Below are 22,288 nucleotides of genomic sequence, written 5' to 3'. Positions count from 1 at the left end.
CAATTTAGCATCTCCTGACCAACATCTTAAAAGTAGAAGAGAGTGTATCACATAGATCCTTAGTAGTAACTATTCAAAGCATTAAAATACTGCAATCAATTTCAACTAGTAGAAAGACAAATAATTAGGGATCTATGAATCTGAATCTTCTACTTCATAGATAGATTGATAAAGACATCAGTCTTTGTAATATAAAAAGTATTAATATTTCACACTGTGGATCATATTAAAAGCAGATAATGATTTATTGGTTTTTAATTTTTATTTTTAAAACCTTTTTATTTTGTATTGGGGGTATAGCCAATTAACTATGTTGTGATAGTTTCAGGGACTCAGCCACACATATACATGTATCCATTCTCCCCCAAACTCCCTGATTTATTGGTTTTTAGGTATGGGTGCATGAAGCTTTTCTAGCCAAGGAGACACCAGAGGAGGTCTTCTGGAGGGCGTTGGAGAGCATTTTCCTCATTCTTACAAAAGGGTCAAAGAGTTTCTCTCTTTTTCATTGGGTGTTGTTTCCAGTTTGGTTGAATAGTAGTCACCATCTTATATGGCAAGGCTGTAGAACATTTTATATTTATAAGATATAGACATCTTATCTAGCAAGGCTAGAAGGACAAACTACTTGGTGAGACAATTGAGGGAGGATTGAGAAGCTGGATGTTTGATGACATCATTAAATACCTAAGTTAACCTGGAGCTGCCTTACTGATGGACATCTTGCTATTTGAGACTATTCAAGATAAACAGGAATCTATCAGGTGCAGAAGTATGTTCTAAGCATAGAGAATAGAATGGGTCAAATTACATAGCAGTTGGAACAGACTATTTATTCACTGTGATTAGGATCAGTAAAGGACAGAATACATGGCTGGAAAGATATTATAAGCCATACTCAGGAATCTAGACTTTACCATTTTTGTAATAGAGAGTCTTCAGATGTTATTGAACAGCAAAATAATGTGTTATATGATTAGATACTGCTATTTCTTGGTTAAAGGTTTCTTAATGTTTCTATCTTAAAGTTAGATGCAGTTAAGTTTCAGTTATTTCAATATAAACACACAATATCTATACCTGTAAATAGAGTCTTCCTTCTTATATGCATTAGACTGATTGCTGGGTACAGAAGAAAAGACTGTAGAACCCGATGTTCTTCTACATTGGGGTCTATGCTGTGAATATAATTCCTGGAAGGGCTTAGCATACTCTGTCTACACATGAAGAAAAGGAGAAACTATTTTAGAAATTATTTTTCCATGTCTATATTGATAAATAATTTTTACCTGATTATTCACATTTGGTATACCTAACTATGATAACAAATAGCTGTATATACTAAGTTGCTTCAGTCTGTCCAATTCTTTGTAACCCCATGGACTGTAGCCAGCCATGTTCCTCTGTCTATGGAGTTTTTCAGGCAAGAATACTGGAGTGGGTTGCCATTTCCTACTCCAGGGGATCTTCCCGACCCAGAGATCGAAATTGTGTCTCCTAAGTCTTCTGCATTAGTGGGCAGATTCTTTACCACTGAGCTACCTGGGATATATATACATATTTGAATAGTGCTGGGCACTCTCAAGTACTATATAGATTTTTACTATTATTATTATTTGCCACAAGAAAAAAGAAAGGCAACTAGGAATTCTAGAAAAAGTATACAAGAAAGCCAAGGTCTAAACATAAGGGAAACTAATGGCATTATTTTTTAGTAACTGATGGAGAATAAGAAAAGAGAGCCTATTGTGTTTACATTGTACTCAATGAGAAGAAACACAATCCTAGCACATTACTTTATTCTACAATAAACAATTTAAAAAATATTAAGTGCCAATTATAGTATTTTTAATTTTAGAATTAACCTACAGGCAAAATTTAAAGGCTTAATCAGAGTTGAAAAATGAATATAATCATTAACCTCAAAATATAAGAATAAATATGCACTTGACCTAGGGAATAAGATGTGGAGGAAAGGCTAAAACTGCTAAGATCTTTCATGTGATGTACAAGAGGAATCAGGAGTTATTGATTATAGTTAATAGGAAAGAAGAACATATTTAGATATACTATTTCAAGGTACAAAAGTTAAAATAGAAGAAGCAGAAAAGCAACTATCATAATCCAAAAGAGGGAAGAGGGAGAGAGGTGAGATGTAGAGCAGTATAAATGAGCTAAATCAAATTTTTGTCTTTGATTATGTAGTAAATACTGCTTAAAGTAAAGTTGTTCAGTCATGTCTGACTCTTTGCAACCCCATAGACTGGAGCCTACCAGGCTTCTCCATCTATGGGATTTTCTAGGCAAGGGTACTGGAGTGGATTGCCATTTCCTTCTCCAGGGGATCTTCCCAACCCAGGAATCAAACCCGGGTCTCCTGCGTTGCAGGCAGACGCTTTACCCTCTGAGCCACCAGGGAAGCCCCAACACTGCTTAAAATTGATAAATAAAAAAATAGCAGTAGAAGCTCATTCTTTAGAATTATAGTTAATCATAAGAGGAATTGAAACAACCAAAGATTAAACTTCATTGCTTCTGCAAAGAGGAAATTAGAATAGGAAGAATAGGTGGAAGGACTTAGTGCTCTTATTAGCCACATGTCAATAAGGATAAAACTAATAATCCAGACACTGTATTTTATCAATATTTTTTAAAATTACAAAAAGCAGTAACTATTCAACAAAATGATAATTTGTTATTAATTATGGCGCAAAGTATGTATTTCTTCATGTTTCATTCTCCCTATTTGCAATAAACTGTGTTGTTAATAATAACACCTAAGAGACTCTTTTTGAATTTCCTTTGATGATTCTCTGTATTAATTTCTCTTTCTAATAAAACCTGAATGATATCCAGGCATGCTCAATGGTCAAGGCTGGTTGGTCACTTTACAGGATGCCTGTGTACCTCAGCTCAAGTGGTCAGCGAGAGTCAAAAGTGTTGTTACTACAGACATAGAGAATAGACTTGGGGCTGCCAAGAGGGAGAGGTGTGGGGGAGGGACGAATTGGGAGTTTGGGGTTAGCAGATGAAAACTGTTATATGTAGAATAGGGCTTCCCAGGTGATTCAATGGGTAAAGAGTCTGTCTACGATACAGGAGAGGTGGGTTCCATCCCTGGGTCAGGAAGATCCCCTGGAAGAGGGAATGGCAACCCACTCCAGTATTCTTGCTTGGAGAATACCATGGACTGAGGAGCCTGGCAGGCTATAGTGCCTAGGGTCACAAAGTGTCAGTCACAACTGAAGCAAATAAGCACGCAAGCACCCACATATGTAGAATGGATAAACACCAAGGTCCTACTGTGTGGCACAGAGAACCATATTCAATATCTTGTGATAAACCATAATGCCAAAGAATATGAAAAGAATGTATATGTATGTATAACTGAATCACTTGGCTATACAGCAGCAATTAACACTACATTGCAAACAAACTATACTTCAGTAAAACCAATTAAAAAAAAATTTCCCAATAGAATTGTTTCTAAACTTAATATAATCATCAATATTGTAATTATATGAGCTAAATAACTATAACAAAAATGGTCTTGGCTACATATCAAAAGATTAACAAATGGATGTATATTTTCATATTCTAAATTAAAATAAAATATTTAAGTTATGTATGTATAATTTTCTATGAGGCCCTGTCTTAACAGACTTTATGATAAATGCTAGTACTTCACACATTCAAAAAATAATTTTTACTGTATTGCCAGTACAACAAATATATTATTTTCTTTATTATTTCCATATTTAAAGTTTTACATAAGAGGTGAAATCATTTAAAATTTTGTCTTTCTGAATCTTAAAATTCATTTGAATTTCAAATTTGTAGAAAAATGCATAAAACTATTAGAGATAATCTGTATTTCTATTAAATAATTGTAAGTATACAAATTAAACCTACCTCAGGTATATCCTTAAGATAATGAAAAGATCTAATAGATCTTGATTTTAGATATTCTTCTACTGGCTCTAAAGAAACAAATCCAAACATAAATGATATTTCTATATTATTAGATTACTTCTAATTTAACTCAACAAACCATTTTCTCTACTTGTAAATTTTTTTGGAAATGCAGTTTGTTAGAGCTAAATATATTCTAGAATAATTTGCTTTTAAAACAAATTTCTAGTAACAGAATATAACTTTCAGTTACTGTTATACAGTAAAGCTCTATTTTCTTAGAAAAAACTGATTTCTAAATAAATAGAATCATAGTTGATAGTCAAATAAATCTCTTCATTAATTTCTTTGAAAAGAGAATTATTGCCTTCAACCTAAATCCCCCAACTCCAATTATGAATTTTCCTAATTTGGATTATCATTTAACGGATTTTTTAAAAAGTAGGTATAATGTAGGGTCAAGCATACAGACTTTGGAGGAAGATAGCCTGGGACTTCTTGGGTTTCCTGGTGGCTTAGTGGTAAAGAATCCTCCTGCAATGCATGAGACACAGGTTCAATCCCTGAGTCAGGAAGATCTTCTGGAGGAGAGCATGACAACACACTACAGTATTCTTGACTGGAGAATCCCATGAACAGAGGAGCCTGGTGGGCTGTGGTCCATGGGATTGCAAAGAATCGGACTTGACAAAGAGACGGAGCAGCAGAGAGTCCCAGACTTGAAGCTTGCTTCTGTCAGCAGCAACAGCAGCAGAGACTGGGACCAGAAGCTACTTTTCTGTTTGTGAGTTAATTAGTTTCAGAAAAATCATTTTACCTCTCTGAGTCTTAGTTTCCCCATCTGTTAAATGGAAACAATAGTACTTATGTAACAGGGATGCTGTGAGGATTAAATGAGATATAAAGGAAATAAATGAGATATAAAGGATATTAAATGAGATAAAAAGGAAACTATAAGTAAGGTGAAATAAATGAGATATAAAGGATATTAAATGAGATAAAAAGGAAACTATAAGTAAGGTGAAAAGACAGCCCTCAGATTGGGAGAAAATAATAGCAAATGAAGAAACAGACAAAGGATTAATCTCAAAAATATACAAGCAACTCCTGCAGCTCAATTCCAGAAAAATAAATGACCCAATCAAAAAATGGGCCAAAGAACTAAACAGACATTTCTCCAAAGAAGACATACAGATGGCTAACAAACACATGAAAAGATGCTCAACATCACTCATTATTAGAGAAATGCAAATCAAAACCACAATGAGGTACCATTACACGCCAGTCAGGATGGCTGCTATCCAAAAGTCTACAAGCAATAAATGCTGGAGAGGGTGTGGAGAAAAGGGAACCCTCTTACACTGTTGGTGGGAATGCAAACTAGTACAGCCGCTATGGAAAACAGTGTGGAGATTTCTTAAAAAACTGGAAATAGAACTGCCATATGACCCAGCAATCCCACTTCTGGGCATACACACTGAGGAAACCAGATCTGAAAGAGACACGTGCACCCCAATGTTCATCGCAGCACTGTTTATAATAGCCAGGACATGGAAGCAACCTAGATGCCCATCAGCAGATGAATGGATAAGGAAGCTGTGGTACATATACACCATGGAATATTACTCAGCCGTTAAAAAGAATTCATTTGAATCAGTCCTAATGAGATGGATGAAACTGGAGCCCATTATACAGAGTGAAGTAAGCCAGAAAGATAAAGAACATTACAGCATACTAACACATATATATGGAATTTAGAAAGATGGTAACGATAACCCTATATGCAAAACAGAAAAAGAGACACAGAAATACAGAATAGACTTTTGAACTCTGTGGGAGAAGGTGAGGGTGGGATGTTTCAAAAGAACAGCATGTATACTATCTATGGTGAAACAGATCACCAGCCCAGGTGGGATGCATGAGACAAGTGCTCGGGCCTGGTGCACTGGGAAGACCCAGAGGAATCTGGTGGAGAGGGAGGTGGGAGGGGGGATCGGGATGGGGAATACGTGTAAATCTATGGCTGATTCATATCAATGTATGACAAAACCCACTGAAATGCTGTGAAGTAATTAGCCTCCAACTAATAAAAAAATAAAAATAAAAAAATAAAATAAAATAAATGAGATAATAGATGTAACAAACTTACATCTGGTATTCCTTCAATCAACAGTTATTTGTTGATCACCTGCAATGTGCCAGAAACTGGTGTTGGACTCTGGAATTGTGATTTCTGCCCAATGATGCACACATTTTAGTGGATAATGCCGAAAAGGATTAAATAAAGAAAAGAGTGAACAACTGAGATGCACGCTGTGACACAGACAGATTTTGGTGAGAAATAGCATTAGAGGGAGGTATAATTTATCAATAGATAGAGTAGTTGCCATGGATTGAATGTTTGTGTTCCTCCCAAAATTCGTATGTTGAAGTTCTAGTTCTCAATGTGTTAGTTTGGGGAAGTGGGCCTTTGGGAGGTAATTAGGTTTAGATGAGGAGATAAGGGTAGAATGCCTGTGATGAGATTAATGCTCTCTCTCCACCACGTGAGAATAAAGGATGAAGGTGACTATCTGAAAACCAGAAGGCTCTCGCCAGAACCGGACTCTACTGGCACCCTGATCTCAGACTTCCGTCCTCCAGAACTGTGAGAAATAAACGTTTGTTGTTAAGTCTCTCAGTTTACAGTAGTCTGCTCTAGTAGCCTGAATAAAGAGAGAATTGGGGACTGAGAGATACTGTAACAAATACCAAAAGATATAAAAGTACCTTTGGAATTGGCTAGCGGGGTAGAGGTTGAAACTGTTCTGAGGTGCATCCTAGAAGAAGCCAATACAGCCAGTGAAGAGATTTGAAAGGCAATTCTGGTAAGAAGTCAGAAAGAGAGAAGAGACCTGTAGAGAAGCCTTCCATTTTTAATAGAAAATACATGAATTACCAAATGCAGAAATGTTGGTAGAAATAGGGATGGTAAAGGCCATTCTGATGGGGTCTTAGACAGAAATGAGGAACACTGGAGAAAAGGTAATCTTTGTTAAAAAGTGGCAAAGAACTTAGCTGAATTGTGTTTCTATTGTAGTTTTTTGTGAGTGATGAAGTTGGATAGCTGAGCTTTCTAAGCAAAGTGTTAAAGGAGAGTCTTGGTTTCTCCTGGCTGCCTGAAGTAAAATGCAAGATAAGAGAAATGAACTGAAGGCAAAATCATTAAGCAAAAGGAAGCAGAATTTACAAATTTAGAAAATTCTCATATTACAAAAGTGAGAAAGCATGCTCAAAAGAGAACATTAAGGATGTGGTGGACATCTGATAAAGAGTTAAGGAGATTAGCATGGGGGTGAAACATGGACCTGATCAGACATCCCAGCAAAGACACTGCCAGTTTGAAATGAAAGGGATAAAGACAGGATAAAACGAAGAAAGGCTGTCAGACTTCTTGGCTTTTACAGGATAGGACCACAGAGCAATCCACTGCAAATATGTTATTCCTTAAGACAAGGGAAGAAAGACTATGAAGGTGACTCAGAGATCATCAGGCCTGCCCCAGTTTCTGCCTGCCAAACCCTTGGGAGGAGGCCAGCACTCCCACTAGATAAAGTCCTGGGGAAGGAATTCTGGCCTACCAGAGTCCCAGTGGGGTGGTGGGAGAGGTGTGACCCTTCTCTACCCAGTAGAGTTTTGAGAGCAGGACCTCTGCCCTGGTTGCTCAGGAAGGCAGAGCATGAAGCCAAAGAGGATTATTCTTGAAACTTAGTATCCATAAAGTTTGTCTTAGTGGGTTTCAAACTTTTTTTTGATTTATCACTCCTTTCTTCTTTCTTATTTCTCCCTTTTGGAATGAGAATGTCTATCCCATTCCTGTCCCGTCGTGTATTTTGGAAGCACATAATTTGTTTGATTCCACAGGTTCAAGCTGGAATTTTACCTTAGGAGCAATCATACTGAGTCTCCCCACAGCTGATTTAGAAGATATTTAGGTGAGACTTTGGACTTCAGTAATAACACAAAACTTAGTATGGCAGTAAAATAATTAACATGTTCTAAGATTCTTTTATTGTTCAGAAGGAGGGTAACACTATAGCTTGATAATCATTTAAATGATTATAGGATAATCACTTTAGGATTAAATCATTTAGGATTAAAGGATAATCATTTGAGGAATAGAAAAAGAGTACATAACTTCCAAATTAGTAAAGGAGAAAAGTTTAAATTTAAAAAACTCAGTCCTAAATAAGACATAAGAGGACCAAAAAAGAATCAATAAGAGAGACAGAAAGAACAAAATAAGATGACAGATTTAAATCCAAAGATATGAGTAGTTACATTAAGTGCAAATGGACTAAGTGCTCCATTTCAAAAACAAAGATTACAGAGTAGATTTTAAAATCTAACAATTTGATGTTTACAAGAGATGTCTCATATCAGAGATCGATGATAATGTTACAGAAATCATGGTAACAAGATGATAGAAAAGATATATCATGTAAATGTTAGCCAAAAGAAAGCAGGGGTAACTATAGTAATTTTTGATAATAAGATAAGCACTTCATAATTTAAAAAGATTCAATTCACTAGAAATATGTAATAATTCTATAATTTCATACAATTAATAAGACAGCCAAAATAGTATTCAAGATCTTTAAAGCAAAATTCGATAACACTACAAGGAAAAGTCAATAAGTCTGAAATTTCTTGGCAACTGACAGAATAAGTAAGCAGAAAAATCATTAAGGATATAGAAGAGTTGAAAAACACAATGAAGAAATTTGACCTAAAAGACATATATTGAAAACTGCACCCAATAGCTGCAGAATATACATTATTTTCAAGCACATACTGAACATTTCCAACAATTGACCATGTACTGGGTGAAAATGCAAGTGTTAACTAATTACACAGGACTGAAATTCTATGGAGTATATCCTCAATCTGCAGTGTAATTGTGCTAAAAACTTATAAACAAAAGATAATTAGAAAAGCCTCATATATTTTGAATTAAGATATAACTTCTAAATAACTAATGGGTCAGAAGAAGAAATCATAATGGAAAACAGAAAAAAAATCATGATACTATTGAAGAACAAGGTGGGAAGACTTGCTTTACCAGATATCAAGGGTTATTTTAAGATATAGAAATTAATGTTGTATGGTATTGATATTGAAATGGATAAATAATTGAATGAAACAGAATAAGAGCTCCAGAACAGAGTCCAGAGCATTAGGGAAAGAATAGTCTTTTTAATATCATGCTGGGATAGCTGGGTATTCACGAGAACAAAAACTACATTTGACCCTTGGGATGTGCATGCATGCTCAGTTGTATCTGCCTGTTTGTAACCCCTGGACTATAGCCCGCCAGGCTCCGTTGTCCATGGGATTTCCCAGGCAAGAATACTGGAGTGGGTTGCCGTGCCCTCCTCCAGGGTATCTTCTTGACCCAGTGACTGGACCCAGTGATTAAACCTGTGTCTCCTGCATCTCCTGCATTGGCAGGCATATTCTTACTACTGTACCACCTGGGAATCCAGATTTGACCTTTGCTTCACTCAAAATGTAATTCCAGATAGACTTGCAAAAGAAGAACAAAAATCTTTTGCAAGATAAGTAGCAAAAGATATTCAGGACCACGAAGTAGGAAAAGATTTCTTAGATATGGAACAAAAAGTACTTATCAAACAGGGGAAGATTTTGTATTTTTGACCTTATTAAAGTAGAAGAATCCTGTTCATGAAAAAGACAACAAAAAGAGAAAGAAAAGAAACTCACAGAAAAGATGAATATATTCACAATACACAAAACCAACAAAGAATGAGTAAAAAGAATATATTTAAAAATCAAGGAGAAAAGAGCAAAAAGCTAAATTTAAAATAAGGTAAAACTTAGATGATTTCCAAAAGTATAAATCCAATTTGTCAATAGTTTATGAAAAAATTTTCAAACTTACTAGTAATCACAGAAATGCAAATAAACCATAATGGTATACTATTATATACCTAGTAGATTGCTAAAATTAAAAACTTGCAATTTCAAGTGTTAGAAAGCAGAATAAAAAGAACCCTCACAAATCTGATGAGAGCATAAGTTGGTAAAAACACCTTTACCATTATCCAATATATGATGGAAAGTAGTCATGATCTATTGTTGAAGATAAGCAACCCTGGTAATGTAAATTCTGGATATACACTCTCAAGAAACTTCTACACAAATGTAGCAGGATGCATTAAAAAATATTCATTTCAGCATTGCAATGACAAAGTAAATCCCCAAATTTCAAGAGTGGTATGGATAAACGGTGATATAGCCGTGTGATGGAATACTTAACAACAATGAAAATGAAAGAACTATGCCTCCACACAACAATGTGAGTGAATGTTACAAACAATGCTTAGAAGAAAGAAAAAGAAAATACAAATGAATGCATATGGCATGGTTTCAATCATGTACAGTAAAAACCAAGCAAACTATATTTTGTAGAGATTCAAAAAATAGGCGGTAAAAATGTAAAGAAAAGGAAGTGATGACCACAGAAATCAAGACAGTAGTAACCCCCAGGGACAAGGAAGGGAAAAGTGATTTGGAAAAAGTCAAATGGTTTTATGGGATGTTGGCAATGGTCTATTTCTTGACTTGCAATATGGTTATATCGGTGTTTATTTTTATAATTGATTGTTATATTGTATATTTTATGCTATATTCACTTTTTATAATGTATGCTATTTCATAACTTAAAATGGTTTAACAAAAAAAAAGAAGGAAATTGATTAGAAAGAAGGCAAGAATGAAAGAAGAAATACCTGTCAGCAAGCTACTATAGTTGACACACAAAAATGATGATTTGGATTAGAGTGGTGATAGCAGAAACAGTGAAAATAGATTAATTCAAGATGAGTTAGAATGAAAAGAACTTGTTTATGTATTGAATTTTGGAGAGGAAGAAAAGGGGAGATGAAGGATGGCTTCTAGGCTTTATTATTTTATTTATTTTTAAAAGATTTTTTTATGTGGATCATTTTTTAAAAGCATTTATCGAATTTGTTACAATATTGTTTCTGTTTTATGTTTTGGTTTTTTGGCTGTGAGGCGTATGGAATCTTAGCTCCCCGACCAGGTATCAGACTTTCACCCCCTGCACTGGAAGGCGAAGTCTTAACCACTGAACCACCAGGGAGGGCCTGGCTTCTAGGTTTTAGACTGGAGTCACTTGGTGCACTTTGATCCAAAGTACTGAGAATGGAATGCTGTTGAGGGGCAGGGGGAATGGGAGAAAGTATTCAAGGACAGTTAGGATAAGGAATCATGAGACCAGTTCTGGATATAAGGTTTAAGATGTAGTGAGAAGTTTAAGTGGAGGTATCAAATAGGCACTTCAGTATAGGCATCTGTTCTTCAGAGGATTAGTCTGGACTGAGATACAAATGAAGGATTTAATGATATTTCTATGGTATTTTAAACTATAAGACTGGATTAGATTCCCTAAGAGGAGACAGTGTAGAAACAGAGGCAGGCTCAAGACTGAGCTCTCAGCAAATACAGTACTTTAAGGATGGAGAAGAGAAATTAAGAATAGAGACTGAGAAGAGGCGAGATAGCAGAAAAACAGAGTTTTAAGAAGGAGGGAGTGATGAACTAACTACACTGGTGTTGAGAAGTGGAAGAAAACAAAAACAAAAATCCTTTGGATTTAGCAACACGGAGACCATTGGTACCCTTATTCAGGGTAGCTTTAGTAGGATGGTAGAGGCAGAAAAACAAATTGCAGCAGGTTGAAGTTTGAACAAAAGCTGAAGGAGTAGAGAGTATATGTAAACGAATCTTCTGAGGAATCAGATTATGAAGAGTAACAGAAATGAGGCAAATGGGACAACATGGAAGCAAGGCCTCTCAGTCAAGGTTGTTGATGAGAACAACACAATCAGACGTTTTTCTGATAATGTCAGAGAAAGAACAAAGATGACATAAATCACCCAGATTCTCTGAGGAACTGTGATGCTGGTTCCTAGCTTACAGATTCCTTAAGTTTTTAGGAAAGTGAATTCTTTTACAGTCCCTATAAAGTAAGTTTCTACTAAGCAAGATGTCCAGGCTTGAGTGATTTTTTTAAAAACAATAATAAGAAAATTCAGGATTGAGTTGAAAGGAAATCCAAATATTTTCTTTCTAGCAAAATAAACATAAAAATATGAATTTTTTGTGAATTGTACAAATTGCCTATTCTGATATTTATCATCTCTTTCTCCTAGGAAGTCCTTCTTGATAGCTCACTGAAATCTTTCCCAAGCATTTTCAAGAAAATGCTTTCAACAGAAGCATCAAATGGTAAGAACTTATAAGACAAATTATAAGAACTATAAGACAAACTAATAAATAATAAAGTAGTAAACAAAAGCATTCAATACATCGAAAGAGAGGCAAATATGTTACACAAAACATTACCTATTGACTTGATTTCCTGAGTTTTTATGTTTGTTGGCAAAAAGGGTGGTCTTAAATTTGAGTTTTGAAAATCACTTTTTTTAGGTTCAGGCATATTTTTGAAGGAGACAGATCTGAAAGAAAGAAAATTAATCTAAATTAAAATAATCAGAAAATTTATAAATTAACTTAAAACATACCTCTGAAGAAATGTGGTCAAGGCCCAGTTATATAAATTTGAATGTTGTTGTTTTAATTTATTATCGTACAGTGTAAAAGACTGGGACTGATTAAGCAGAAACTGAAAATATTAGTAAGAAAGAAATAGAGAAAACTGCTGGTGTTACAGGATTGAGGGCACTGAGGAAACTACTGTTCAAAAGCTATATTGAAAAAAATTGAAAAAAAAAAAAAGCTATATTGACCCTTTTAGAAAAATACCTTAGAAATATGTTAAATTAAATATTAGGAACACTGCCAACTCTAGTCAAGCAGTGGGATATGGATTTAGGGTCAGTTCAGGTTCCAGAACAGTATGCCAGATAGGATCATGACATCTACTTACTGTGAACAAAAAGTTCTGTCCTCTAAATTCTTTGACTATTGATGGTATATAAGGAAGTTAATACTACCATATAATTCATGGTATTTCTGACCTTTAAATACTATGACTTAGACCTCAGACACTCATCTCTAGTTTATATCATCTAGTCCTCCACCTTTAAATATTATCTGTAGATTGGTATTCTCCAGATTTTTCATACAGACCCCAAATTCTCCCCTGAATTCCAGATGTATGAATCCAGCTGCTTCATGACTTCTGCATTAGATGTGTTGTGGGAATTTCAAACTTATATTCAAAACCAAATGTTTGCTTTCACTTCCTTTCCAATCTGTTTCTCACCCAGGTTTTCTCAATTCCATTCAACCAGAGGGTTAGGCCAAAATTCTGCACTCAAGTTTGTTCCTGTTTGTTTTAAAAATTTTATTGGAGTATAGTTGCTTTACGATTTTGTGTTAGTTTCTGTTGTACAGCAAAGTGAATCAGCCAAACACATACTTCTGTGTGCATGCTCAATTGCTTTAGTCATGTCTGACTCTCTGTGACCCCATGGACCCGCCAGAGTCCTCTGTCCGTGGGATTTTTCCTGACAAGAATACTGGAGTGGGTTGCCATGCCCTCCTCCAGGGGATCTTCCGGACTGAGTGAGTGAACCCTCATCTTCTGTGTCTCCTGCATTTCAGGCAGATTCTTTTCCACTGAGGCACTGGGGAAGCCCACATATACATATACCCACTCTCTTTTTGGATTTACTTCCCATTTAGGTCAACAAGGCCATTGAGGAGAGCTCCATATGCTATACAGTATGTTCCCACTAGTTATCTATATTATACATAGGATCGATAGCGTCTATATGTCAATCCCAATCTCTCAATTCTTCCCACCCACCCCCCTTCCCCTTGGTATCTGTGTATTTGTTTTCTATATCTGTGACTCTATTTCTGCTTCATAAATAAGATGGTCTATACCAATTCTTTCAGATTTCAAGTGTATTCTGCAGTCATCTTTGACTTCTGTTTCTCTCATTCCCCATTCCTGATACCTCAACAAATCTCACTGGATCTTTCTTTGAAACACCTTCCAGATTGAACAGCTTCTTTCCTCATCACTTCTGTCCTAGTTCCCAGGCCCCTTCATGTCTCATCTGAACTACTTCTCCACGTCTCTAGCCTGTTTCTGTCTGCTCTCTCTGCTATCTCTCTTGTGCCCAACGGTCCCAATACAAGCCGTGGTGACATCCATAAAATGTAAATGAAATTGCCATTTCCCTCCTACCATTTCCTGTCACACTGAAACAAAATTCCAAATTCTCATTGCAAGACAGAAACTTTCCTCAGTTCTTACATTTCTAAGTAGAGGCGCTTCCATTGAATGCCCCTCCAGGCTTCTCTGTGCACCCCTTCCCCCTCCCCTCAACATGGAAGCAGAGTGAGTTTTTTGTCTGTTTGGTTTTTTTTTTTTTTTATCTTATTTATTTACTTGTTTGGCTGTGCCAGGTCTTAGTTACTGCATGTGGGATCTAGTTCCCTGACCAGGGATTGAACCTGGGCTACCTGTATGGAGAGCACAGAGTCTTAGCCGCTGGACCACCAGGGAAGTCCCCTGTCTGTTTGGTTTAAGAAAAGGAACTTGAGCTCCTACTTCAGGACCTTCGCCCTTGCTTTGTCCTCTGCTTGTAATATTCTTCCCCTAAATAATGAGAGGCTTACTCACTAAAATCATAAGTGATATATTTCATAAGTCTCTACTCAAATTTTCACCTTTCCAGAAAGGTCTTTTTCATCCCCTCCCATCTAAAGTAATCCCTATCAATCCTAATTCCCTTAATTTACTGTATTTTTCTTCATAGCATTTGTCACTAGTAAATTTAAATTATATGTTGATTTATTTATTTAGTTTGTTCTCTATCTTCCCACCTTATCCTAGAATGTAAATTGAGGGCAGGGTCTTTGTTTAGGTCACTGTGGTATTCCTAGCACCCAGGAGAGTGACTGGCACATAGTACCTGTGTACTAAGTATTTGTTGAATGTATAAATTGTTTTGGTAAATTTCCATTGAACTTTCTTAAAATCTTATAACCTCCAGTGAGTTTATTCTCTTTAGGATTTTCAGTAAACAATCATTTAATCTTCATAAAATAATTCATCTGTTCCTTTCAAAACATTAAATTTTTATCTCGTGTTCTTATGTAATATCATTGACAAATACTTCCACAATAGTCAGGTATACTAGTAAGAATGGGCATCCTATTTCTAATTTAAATGGGAATGTGTCAAGTATTCCACCCTAATGGTGTTGACTGTCTTGTTAAGGAGATGATTTTTTTTATCCTTATCTAACAAAGGTATTTTTTCAAATACATTTGCAGAATATATTGTTTAGTTGCCAAGTTGTGTCTGATTCTTTGTGACCCATGAACTGTAGTACAACAGGCCTCCCTGTCAGGAAGGGAGGAAGGGAGGAAAGAGAAGGTGATGAATTCCAGGCTCTCTCCTTCACCCCCACGCAGTAGCTCTGGGAAGACCCATCTGTGATAGTGGATGTGGCTATTTTTCCCCTTTTCCTGCCCCCTCCCAGCTCTAATTCCCAGTGTCTGATCACTTGCACAAATAGAACCTTCTGTTGGGTGTAACAAAAGCAAACTACGGGACTTCAAAAAAATAGATAATAATAAAATGTAAAAAAATAATGAGGAAATGATGCACTTTCAGTATTTGTTTTAATATGTCATTGAATTTTTAGTTTACATATTTAATTTAAATAATGACTGTATTTAACAATGATCTCACAAAATCCCTGCAAATTCATCACTCAGCTCTAAAGAATTGGTGGGAGCTGGATCTATCACAACAGTGTCCCCCTAACAGAAGGAAAAAAAAAAGATTAAAAGAGGGAAGAGGAGGAGATGTGCTGGAGGAAGACCACACCCACCCCCACTTACAGGTCAGGACAGAAAGAATCAAATTGCTGGCCATACCCTTTTCACTTCAGGTCCTCCAAGTCACTAGACTTACATATGGGGGAAGGGAAAGCCTTGACTAATATGTAGGATCAAAATACTAAACTGCACAAACTTTTAATAACCAAAAATGGTCAGGATGAAATGGAGAAATATAGAACTGCTTTATAGGTCCTGAGTTGAGAACAGACAATGAAATGGTTAAGTTAATATTTTATTTTAGATTTTTAAAAAATCTATAAGTGAAATACTGTAATGGTTTTATATTCTCATGGTCAGACTTGAGGATCAAAGTTATTTTTATGAGAAGAATTGGAAGTATTTCATCTTTGTCTATGCTCAGAAACCACTTAAACAGTTCTTTGAAGAAACTCACCCTTGACACAACTTCAAGGTGGTGCTTTGGTAAAAGATAGTTTTCTGACAGCTTTCTCAAATATTTCTAGCTGTTGATTTATTTATGTTTTCTTCTTGTTGTTAATTCTGTTTTCACCATTCATAGTTTCCCAGACCTTCCATTACCAGACTCATGTTTCAAAGAAGTGTAGTTATAGGCATGCTCAGCTGCTTCAGTCATGTCCAGCTCTTTGCATCCAACATGGACTGTAGCCCGCCAGGCTCCTCTGTCCATGGGATTCTCCAGGCAGGAATACTGGAGTGGGTTGCCATGCCCTCCTCCAGGGGATCTTCTGGACCCAAGAATCAAACCTGTGTCTCCTGAATCTCCTGCATGGCAGGCAGATTCTTTACCCACTGGGAGCCACTGGGAAGCAAAGTACTCATAATTATCTTAATTTCTTCTACATCCATGTTTATAGCTCCTCCTTTCCCATTACTAGTACTGTGCCTTTTTGTTGCCTTTTTTCCCCTTCAATTTCTCAAATTATGGTCATTTTAACATTCTTTGGGGAGGTCTTAAACATGCTAATTTTGCAAAATACTCTCAAAGATGCAAAGTGCTTATGAGAGGAAAGCAAAGTTTGGTGGAATTCCTGGGAGATGACAGCTTTATTTACTTATTTATCTATTGGTCCTTTAGTAAATGCACACTTAATTTATAAAAAAGAAACTGAACTAAGTGCTAGGTACTTGTAAAATTAACTTTACACAAACTCTGTCCTCAATTAATCACGTCATTTTTAGCTTACATAATCCCTTATCATGTTGTTCTCTTTCTTACTTAAAATTTTATTATATGGGTTAATTTTGTGGACTTAGTTTAGGTATAACTAATTTATAAATCCTGCTACCTAGGAGCAGGTAGACTTATAGGATAGATAAAATAGCTATAAAATAGGTTCCTTCTAAGCTCAGAGGCACCTGGATAAGAATACTCTATTAGTCACCGAGGAATAAGCCACAATTTTGTTTACCACTCAGTTTAAGAGAAGCAGCAAGGTTTCTGTCATTCTACCCCAAGATCCTTCCCTCCAAGCAGATATGAAGAGCTGTGAAAAGTCAGATTTGACCCTACTTACAAAGTAACAAGTTGGCCTGATACAATTTCATCTCTTTTGGAAGACATGAGACTCCTGAGTCAGAGACAAAGGACTATCACACACAGCAATAGGAGTGGTATCTTCTGCATTAATTCTCTGAGCCCCAGTTCCACAGGGCAATGAGCAGAAGGCCAGATGACATCAACACACGTGCTGGGTTATGTTACAGGAATGGAACCTTGAGTTTAGGGAACACAGATCTTTTTAATGGACAGTAATATTCCTGCTCTTGCTCAGAGGAGGGCACTTTCTTTGTCTTCCAAGGCTGTCTGCTATACAAATGTCCTAGAAAAGATAGGAACAAAGGCAGCCAGTGCTTTTGCTCACAAATGTACAGAAATATAAGACACCTATGGAGAGTTTTTCCAACAGTAGAAAGAAGGAATGGAGGGGATAAGAGTCTAGGAATAAAACTTGTGTGCTCCTAGTACTGTGTTCTCAAAAAATATGAGGAATTGGAGTTATAAATTTGGTAGGTGACTTCACTAGCATAAAATTATAAATCTGTTTTTTGTAAGTTGTAATAGTTTGGGGCTATGTGGATTTTTAAAACATTCAGCCCTTCCCCTCCCCCTTTTTGTCTTACAGTTAGAAAAATCCCCTGTGAAATTATATCCTGTTGCAGTTGAGTTAAAGGGAGCAGAGAAAAAGGCCCTGATTTGTGCTGCATGGGCTGGAAAAGGAAGGTTGTTGCATGGGCCTGGAATGGACCATGCGAGTGGCCCGGGCACATGAAAGAAAACCAGAGAAAGGTCCAGCTCAGGTGGAAGCATGGCGGGTAAGCCAAGGCTGCCTCTTCTCAACTGGAAATCTCTTATGGAACACTTGCCCGGTAATTCTTTGGAATGCTTTGTGTTTTTACAGAGCAGCCATTTTGAGATGGAAACCCAGAGTTTCATTCAGGTGCCATGGGAAAATTTCAAATACATTTTTGTGTAATAAAGACACTCAGTTTGGATCTTTATTTTATTCATATTTAATTTAAATTTGGATAAAAATATTTCTCCAAATAGGTTCCTCAGGGAGAATAAATAAGTAGATTACATTCTAAAGTCTTTCAAGTCCAAAAACTTGTGTCTGTTTTCTCAAGTATAAATTATGATTCACCCAAATAGCAGATTCCTGGATTGCCAGTCTATTTAAAAGTTGGAAAGGTTTTATTGTTTTCTAGCCTCAGAGATACAGATGAGACATGAATCTTATTTGCTATCTTTTCCTTTGTAATTAACTGCTATTTTCTCCCCTGTCTGAAATTGAGTAATTTTACCATTACTCAATGGTAAAGTTGAGTCTAGCACTTGATAATGCTTTAGATCTGAAACTTGAAGTCTGTCTTAAATGACACTTTTTTCTTATAATTCTTTTATTTCCTCACCATCTGTTTCTTGTCTCCTGATTTATGTATTAAATGTATATTTTCATATGGAGTATCCTAAAACTGTACATACATGTCTCTTTTTAACCTGATTTTCATTTTGGAGGGGGGTATTTTTATAAGATTGTGTCTTTATTTGATCATCTAGATTATCAATGCAGTCTTCATCTGTATTCTGTTTTTAATTTCTCTATTCAGTTTTTTATTTAAAAAGTCTTTTTTTCTAAATCCCCTTCCCCCTGTTTGAGAGAGATTTTCTAAAGTTTCCTCCCATGAATGTGTTTCATTAGGAGTCACCAGTTAACGAGTTTAGTTTCATCTCCCTCCTTCATATGAGTCCCTTTAAATGGCCTGTGGTTTTTCACTCATTTCAGTGAGTGTGGATTCCTGTAACAACTATGAAGGTCAAGCTATTTGGGACTCAGGTAGCATTAGGCAGTGAGAAAGAAGATTCTTTTGCAGTGAATCAGTGACAAACAATCCCCATCTTCTTAATCTCTATGCCAGGCTAATGTCACACAGAGTATAAGACATGTATATTGAATTAAGGAAGACAGAATTTGACTGATTAAATTTCATTATAGGCTGTAACCATATTCTCTGTTCATATTTCATTATCTTTCCTGTATGCAAGTTTATCCTTCTATCATAAAAATACTTCTAAAAGGAATATTCTTTTGGATTTATTTTTAGGAAAGTAATTCTTCTAATGAGAAGCTCCTATTCATCTAAAGAAAAGGCATTCTTAATATGTCTACTTGCCCCTAACTTGTTTCCTAGTTCTTACCACTTAATAAGTGGTAAATTTGGCATTTTCACTTGAGAATCCAGTATGGAAGAGATCACTTTTATTCTCTTTTAAAACTTATGTTCCAGGTAATTTTCTAAAAAGACTTTTGTAAAACGTCCAATTATGAAAAGTTGCAAAGAAGAGTAGCTTTGGTATTTGCTGACAAGTCTTAAAGACTATAGGCAAATGAAAGGCAAAAGACTGAGAGAGATTTTCAAATGATTATAAAACTCTCTGCCTATCAGTAAAGTAATCCCAGGAATGTCCTTCCAGCAAATTTTGGGTGTTTGTGGCCATCACCTTTATCAGTTTCCATTTATACCAGAAAAATGCAGAAATCTTGAGCTAATAGTAACATGGAAAAGATGTCTCTGGGAGTAACTGAGAAAGAAGCCCTATGAATTTTAATGATTCTCAATCCTAGCTTTTCTCAGAATCATCTGAGAAATCTTAAAAATAGTAATGCCTGGGCCCTACTCCAAACTAATTAAAGTTGAATCCAATTATTTTAAAGCTCCCTGAGTAATGCTAACATGCAGATGGGTTAAAAACCACTGGTTTGAAAACAAAACTCAACTATAGTTCAACCCTAGGCATGTTTCATCTAGGTGATCATAACACCAGGTTCAGTGTTGCTATGATATCCATCAAATCAAGAACAAATGTCAGTGTTGACCAGCATGATTACAGTGGGGGCACAGCTAGAGAGGGTGGTTCCTATGCCAACAGCATCAGTGTCACCTGGAGACTTAACCAGACTTTCAAATTATCAGGCCCCAGCCCAGACCTATAGAATCAAAAACTCTGCCAGTGAGGCCCCACGATCTGTATTTAACAATTCCTCCATGTTTGAAAGACTAGAGCAGTGCTTCTCAACCGTTAGTGTCCACAGAAATGACCTGGGGGATCTTGTTAACTGCAGCTTTGGTTTGGGATGAGGTCAGAAAATTCTGTATTTCAAACAAGCTGCCAGGTGATACCAATGCTGCAGGATGGAAGACAACACTTTGAATAGCAGTAGACTAGAGATCAAAAATGAAAAAGGCATGCAGTTGGAAGGAGTTACTCTGGTACTGGTGGTCATGATTATGTTGTAAGGTTAAGGCTGGCTGAGCTGAAATCTGTGTGAATCAGATCTGACTTCTTGGCTCATGTAGGAATGAGGTTTGTAAGCACTGGTAGAGGTTGGTATCCTGTTACAATTAATGTAACTTATAAGACCAGGGGGCTTCCTAGATGGTTCAGTGGCAAAGAATCTGCCTGCCAATGTCAGAGCCGCAAGAGACACAGGTTCAATCCCTGAGTTGGGAAGATTCCCTGGAGGAGGAAATGGCAATGCACTCCAGTCTTCTTGCCTGGAGAATCCCAAGGACAGAGGAGACTGGTGGGCCACAGTCCATGGTGTCCCTAAGAGTCAGACACAAATGCGCATAGTGAAAGCTGCTCAGTCGTGTCTGACTCTTTGCAATTCCATGGACTATACAGTCCATGGCGTTCTCCAGGCCAGAATACTGGAGTGGGTAGCCTTTCCCTTCTCCAGGGGATCGTCCTAACCCAGGGATCAAACGCAGGTCTCCCGTATTGCAGGCGGATTCTTTACCAGCTGAGCAACAAGGGAAGCCCACAACTGAGCATACATACATGTATAAGACAAGGAGCTGCATCTCCCAATTTGGAGGAATTAAATCTGTGCAATATAGTCAAGGTAATCAGTATATCACTGTTGATATGAGGGAAAAACTTGCCCCCTTATACTCTGCTATTTAAGTAATCATTCTGTTATGGCTGAAAAAGGACTCGTTGCAAGATGACTTGTTTCCTGGAAGAGGCAGTTTTTGGAGATACTGTGAATTCTAAAAGGTTAGGTTCTCTGAGGAGCTCTCATAGTTTTTAATAACCTCTCTTACTACCTAATGATATTTCTAGAATCCAAGTATGCACTTCCCAGTTTAAGCCCTTCAGTGGTTCCTCACTGAAGGAGATTGTCCAGAGCTCTTCACCTGGCTCATAAAGCCCTTGATATTCTGGCCTTTCTTTAGCCTTTTAGCCCAATTTCTTACCAATCTGTCTTTAGTCTCTGCCTCATATCCCTTTCAAGTCTAGTAACACTAAACTACTTCTGGTTCCTCAAATGAGCTGCACTTTCCTTTACCTCTGGCTGACCCTTTGTCCTGGAATCTCTTTCTTTTAAATTTTGATGCCTCTTAACTAACTCTCTGGGTCTCACCTGAGGGGCCACCTCCCCTAGAAACTTTTGTTGATTCTCACATTAGGAATCTAATGTGAATCTAATCTAATGTAGCAACTGGTGTTTGCCTGTTCATTTATCTGAATCCCCACTGATGGGGTATATTTCACAGTTGCTGTCAGATGCCCAGAGCATGGCAGTCACTCAGTCAACACTTGTAGAATAATATTAATAAATTAAATCACAGTAGTATGTGATAGCAGCACTACTATTAAAAATTAAAATGAAGTTGTCTGTAAGAATTTTTAATTTGAACTTGGTTTAGGGCCAATCATTCAAGCAAGAGTGACAGACAGCACAAAATCGCTACATGAGAAAAATTATTTGAAAAGAGGAAAATGTTAGAAATAGTCTTAGAAGGAAATCTCAGAGCCTAGATATACTGCCAGTTGGGCTTATCTATATATATTAGATCCTCTTAATTTCTTCAACCAAATTTTCTTTCTTTTGGCCTGGGTTACACCCTAATTCTGATGTAAATTCTTTTGATTTTCCCGTACTTTTTTTTTTTTGCATGTGTGCTAGTTTTGGTC

The 22,288-nt window shown here is 36.6% G+C and overlaps 1 protein-coding gene across 2 annotated transcripts in view; it reads right to left on the bottom strand.

Annotated features, from left to right (window-relative positions):
* Positions 1 to 22,288, bottom strand: part of C20H1orf141 (chromosome 20 C1orf141 homolog) — a 56,137-nt gene that overhangs the window by 16,171 nt on the left and 17,678 nt on the right. For both annotated transcript variants that reach the window (XM_043878937.1, XM_043878936.1), the window contains exons 4-6: positions 12,343 to 12,455; positions 3,913 to 3,980; positions 1,081 to 1,217 (exon numbers count right to left, since the gene is read on the bottom strand). In XM_043878937.1, coding sequence (XP_043734872.1) covers positions 1,081 to 1,217; positions 3,913 to 3,980; positions 12,343 to 12,455 — 318 coding nt within the window. The remainder of the gene's footprint in view (positions 1 to 1,080; positions 1,218 to 3,912; positions 3,981 to 12,342; positions 12,456 to 22,288) is intronic.

The sequence above is a fragment of the Cervus elaphus genome, chromosome 20, assembly GCF_910594005.1.
Source record: "Cervus elaphus chromosome 20, mCerEla1.1, whole genome shotgun sequence".
NCBI lineage: Eukaryota > Metazoa > Chordata > Mammalia > Artiodactyla > Cervidae > Cervus > Cervus elaphus.
Note: the sequence above shows the minus strand (reverse complement) of the source record. Positions and strands in the feature narration are given on the sequence as shown.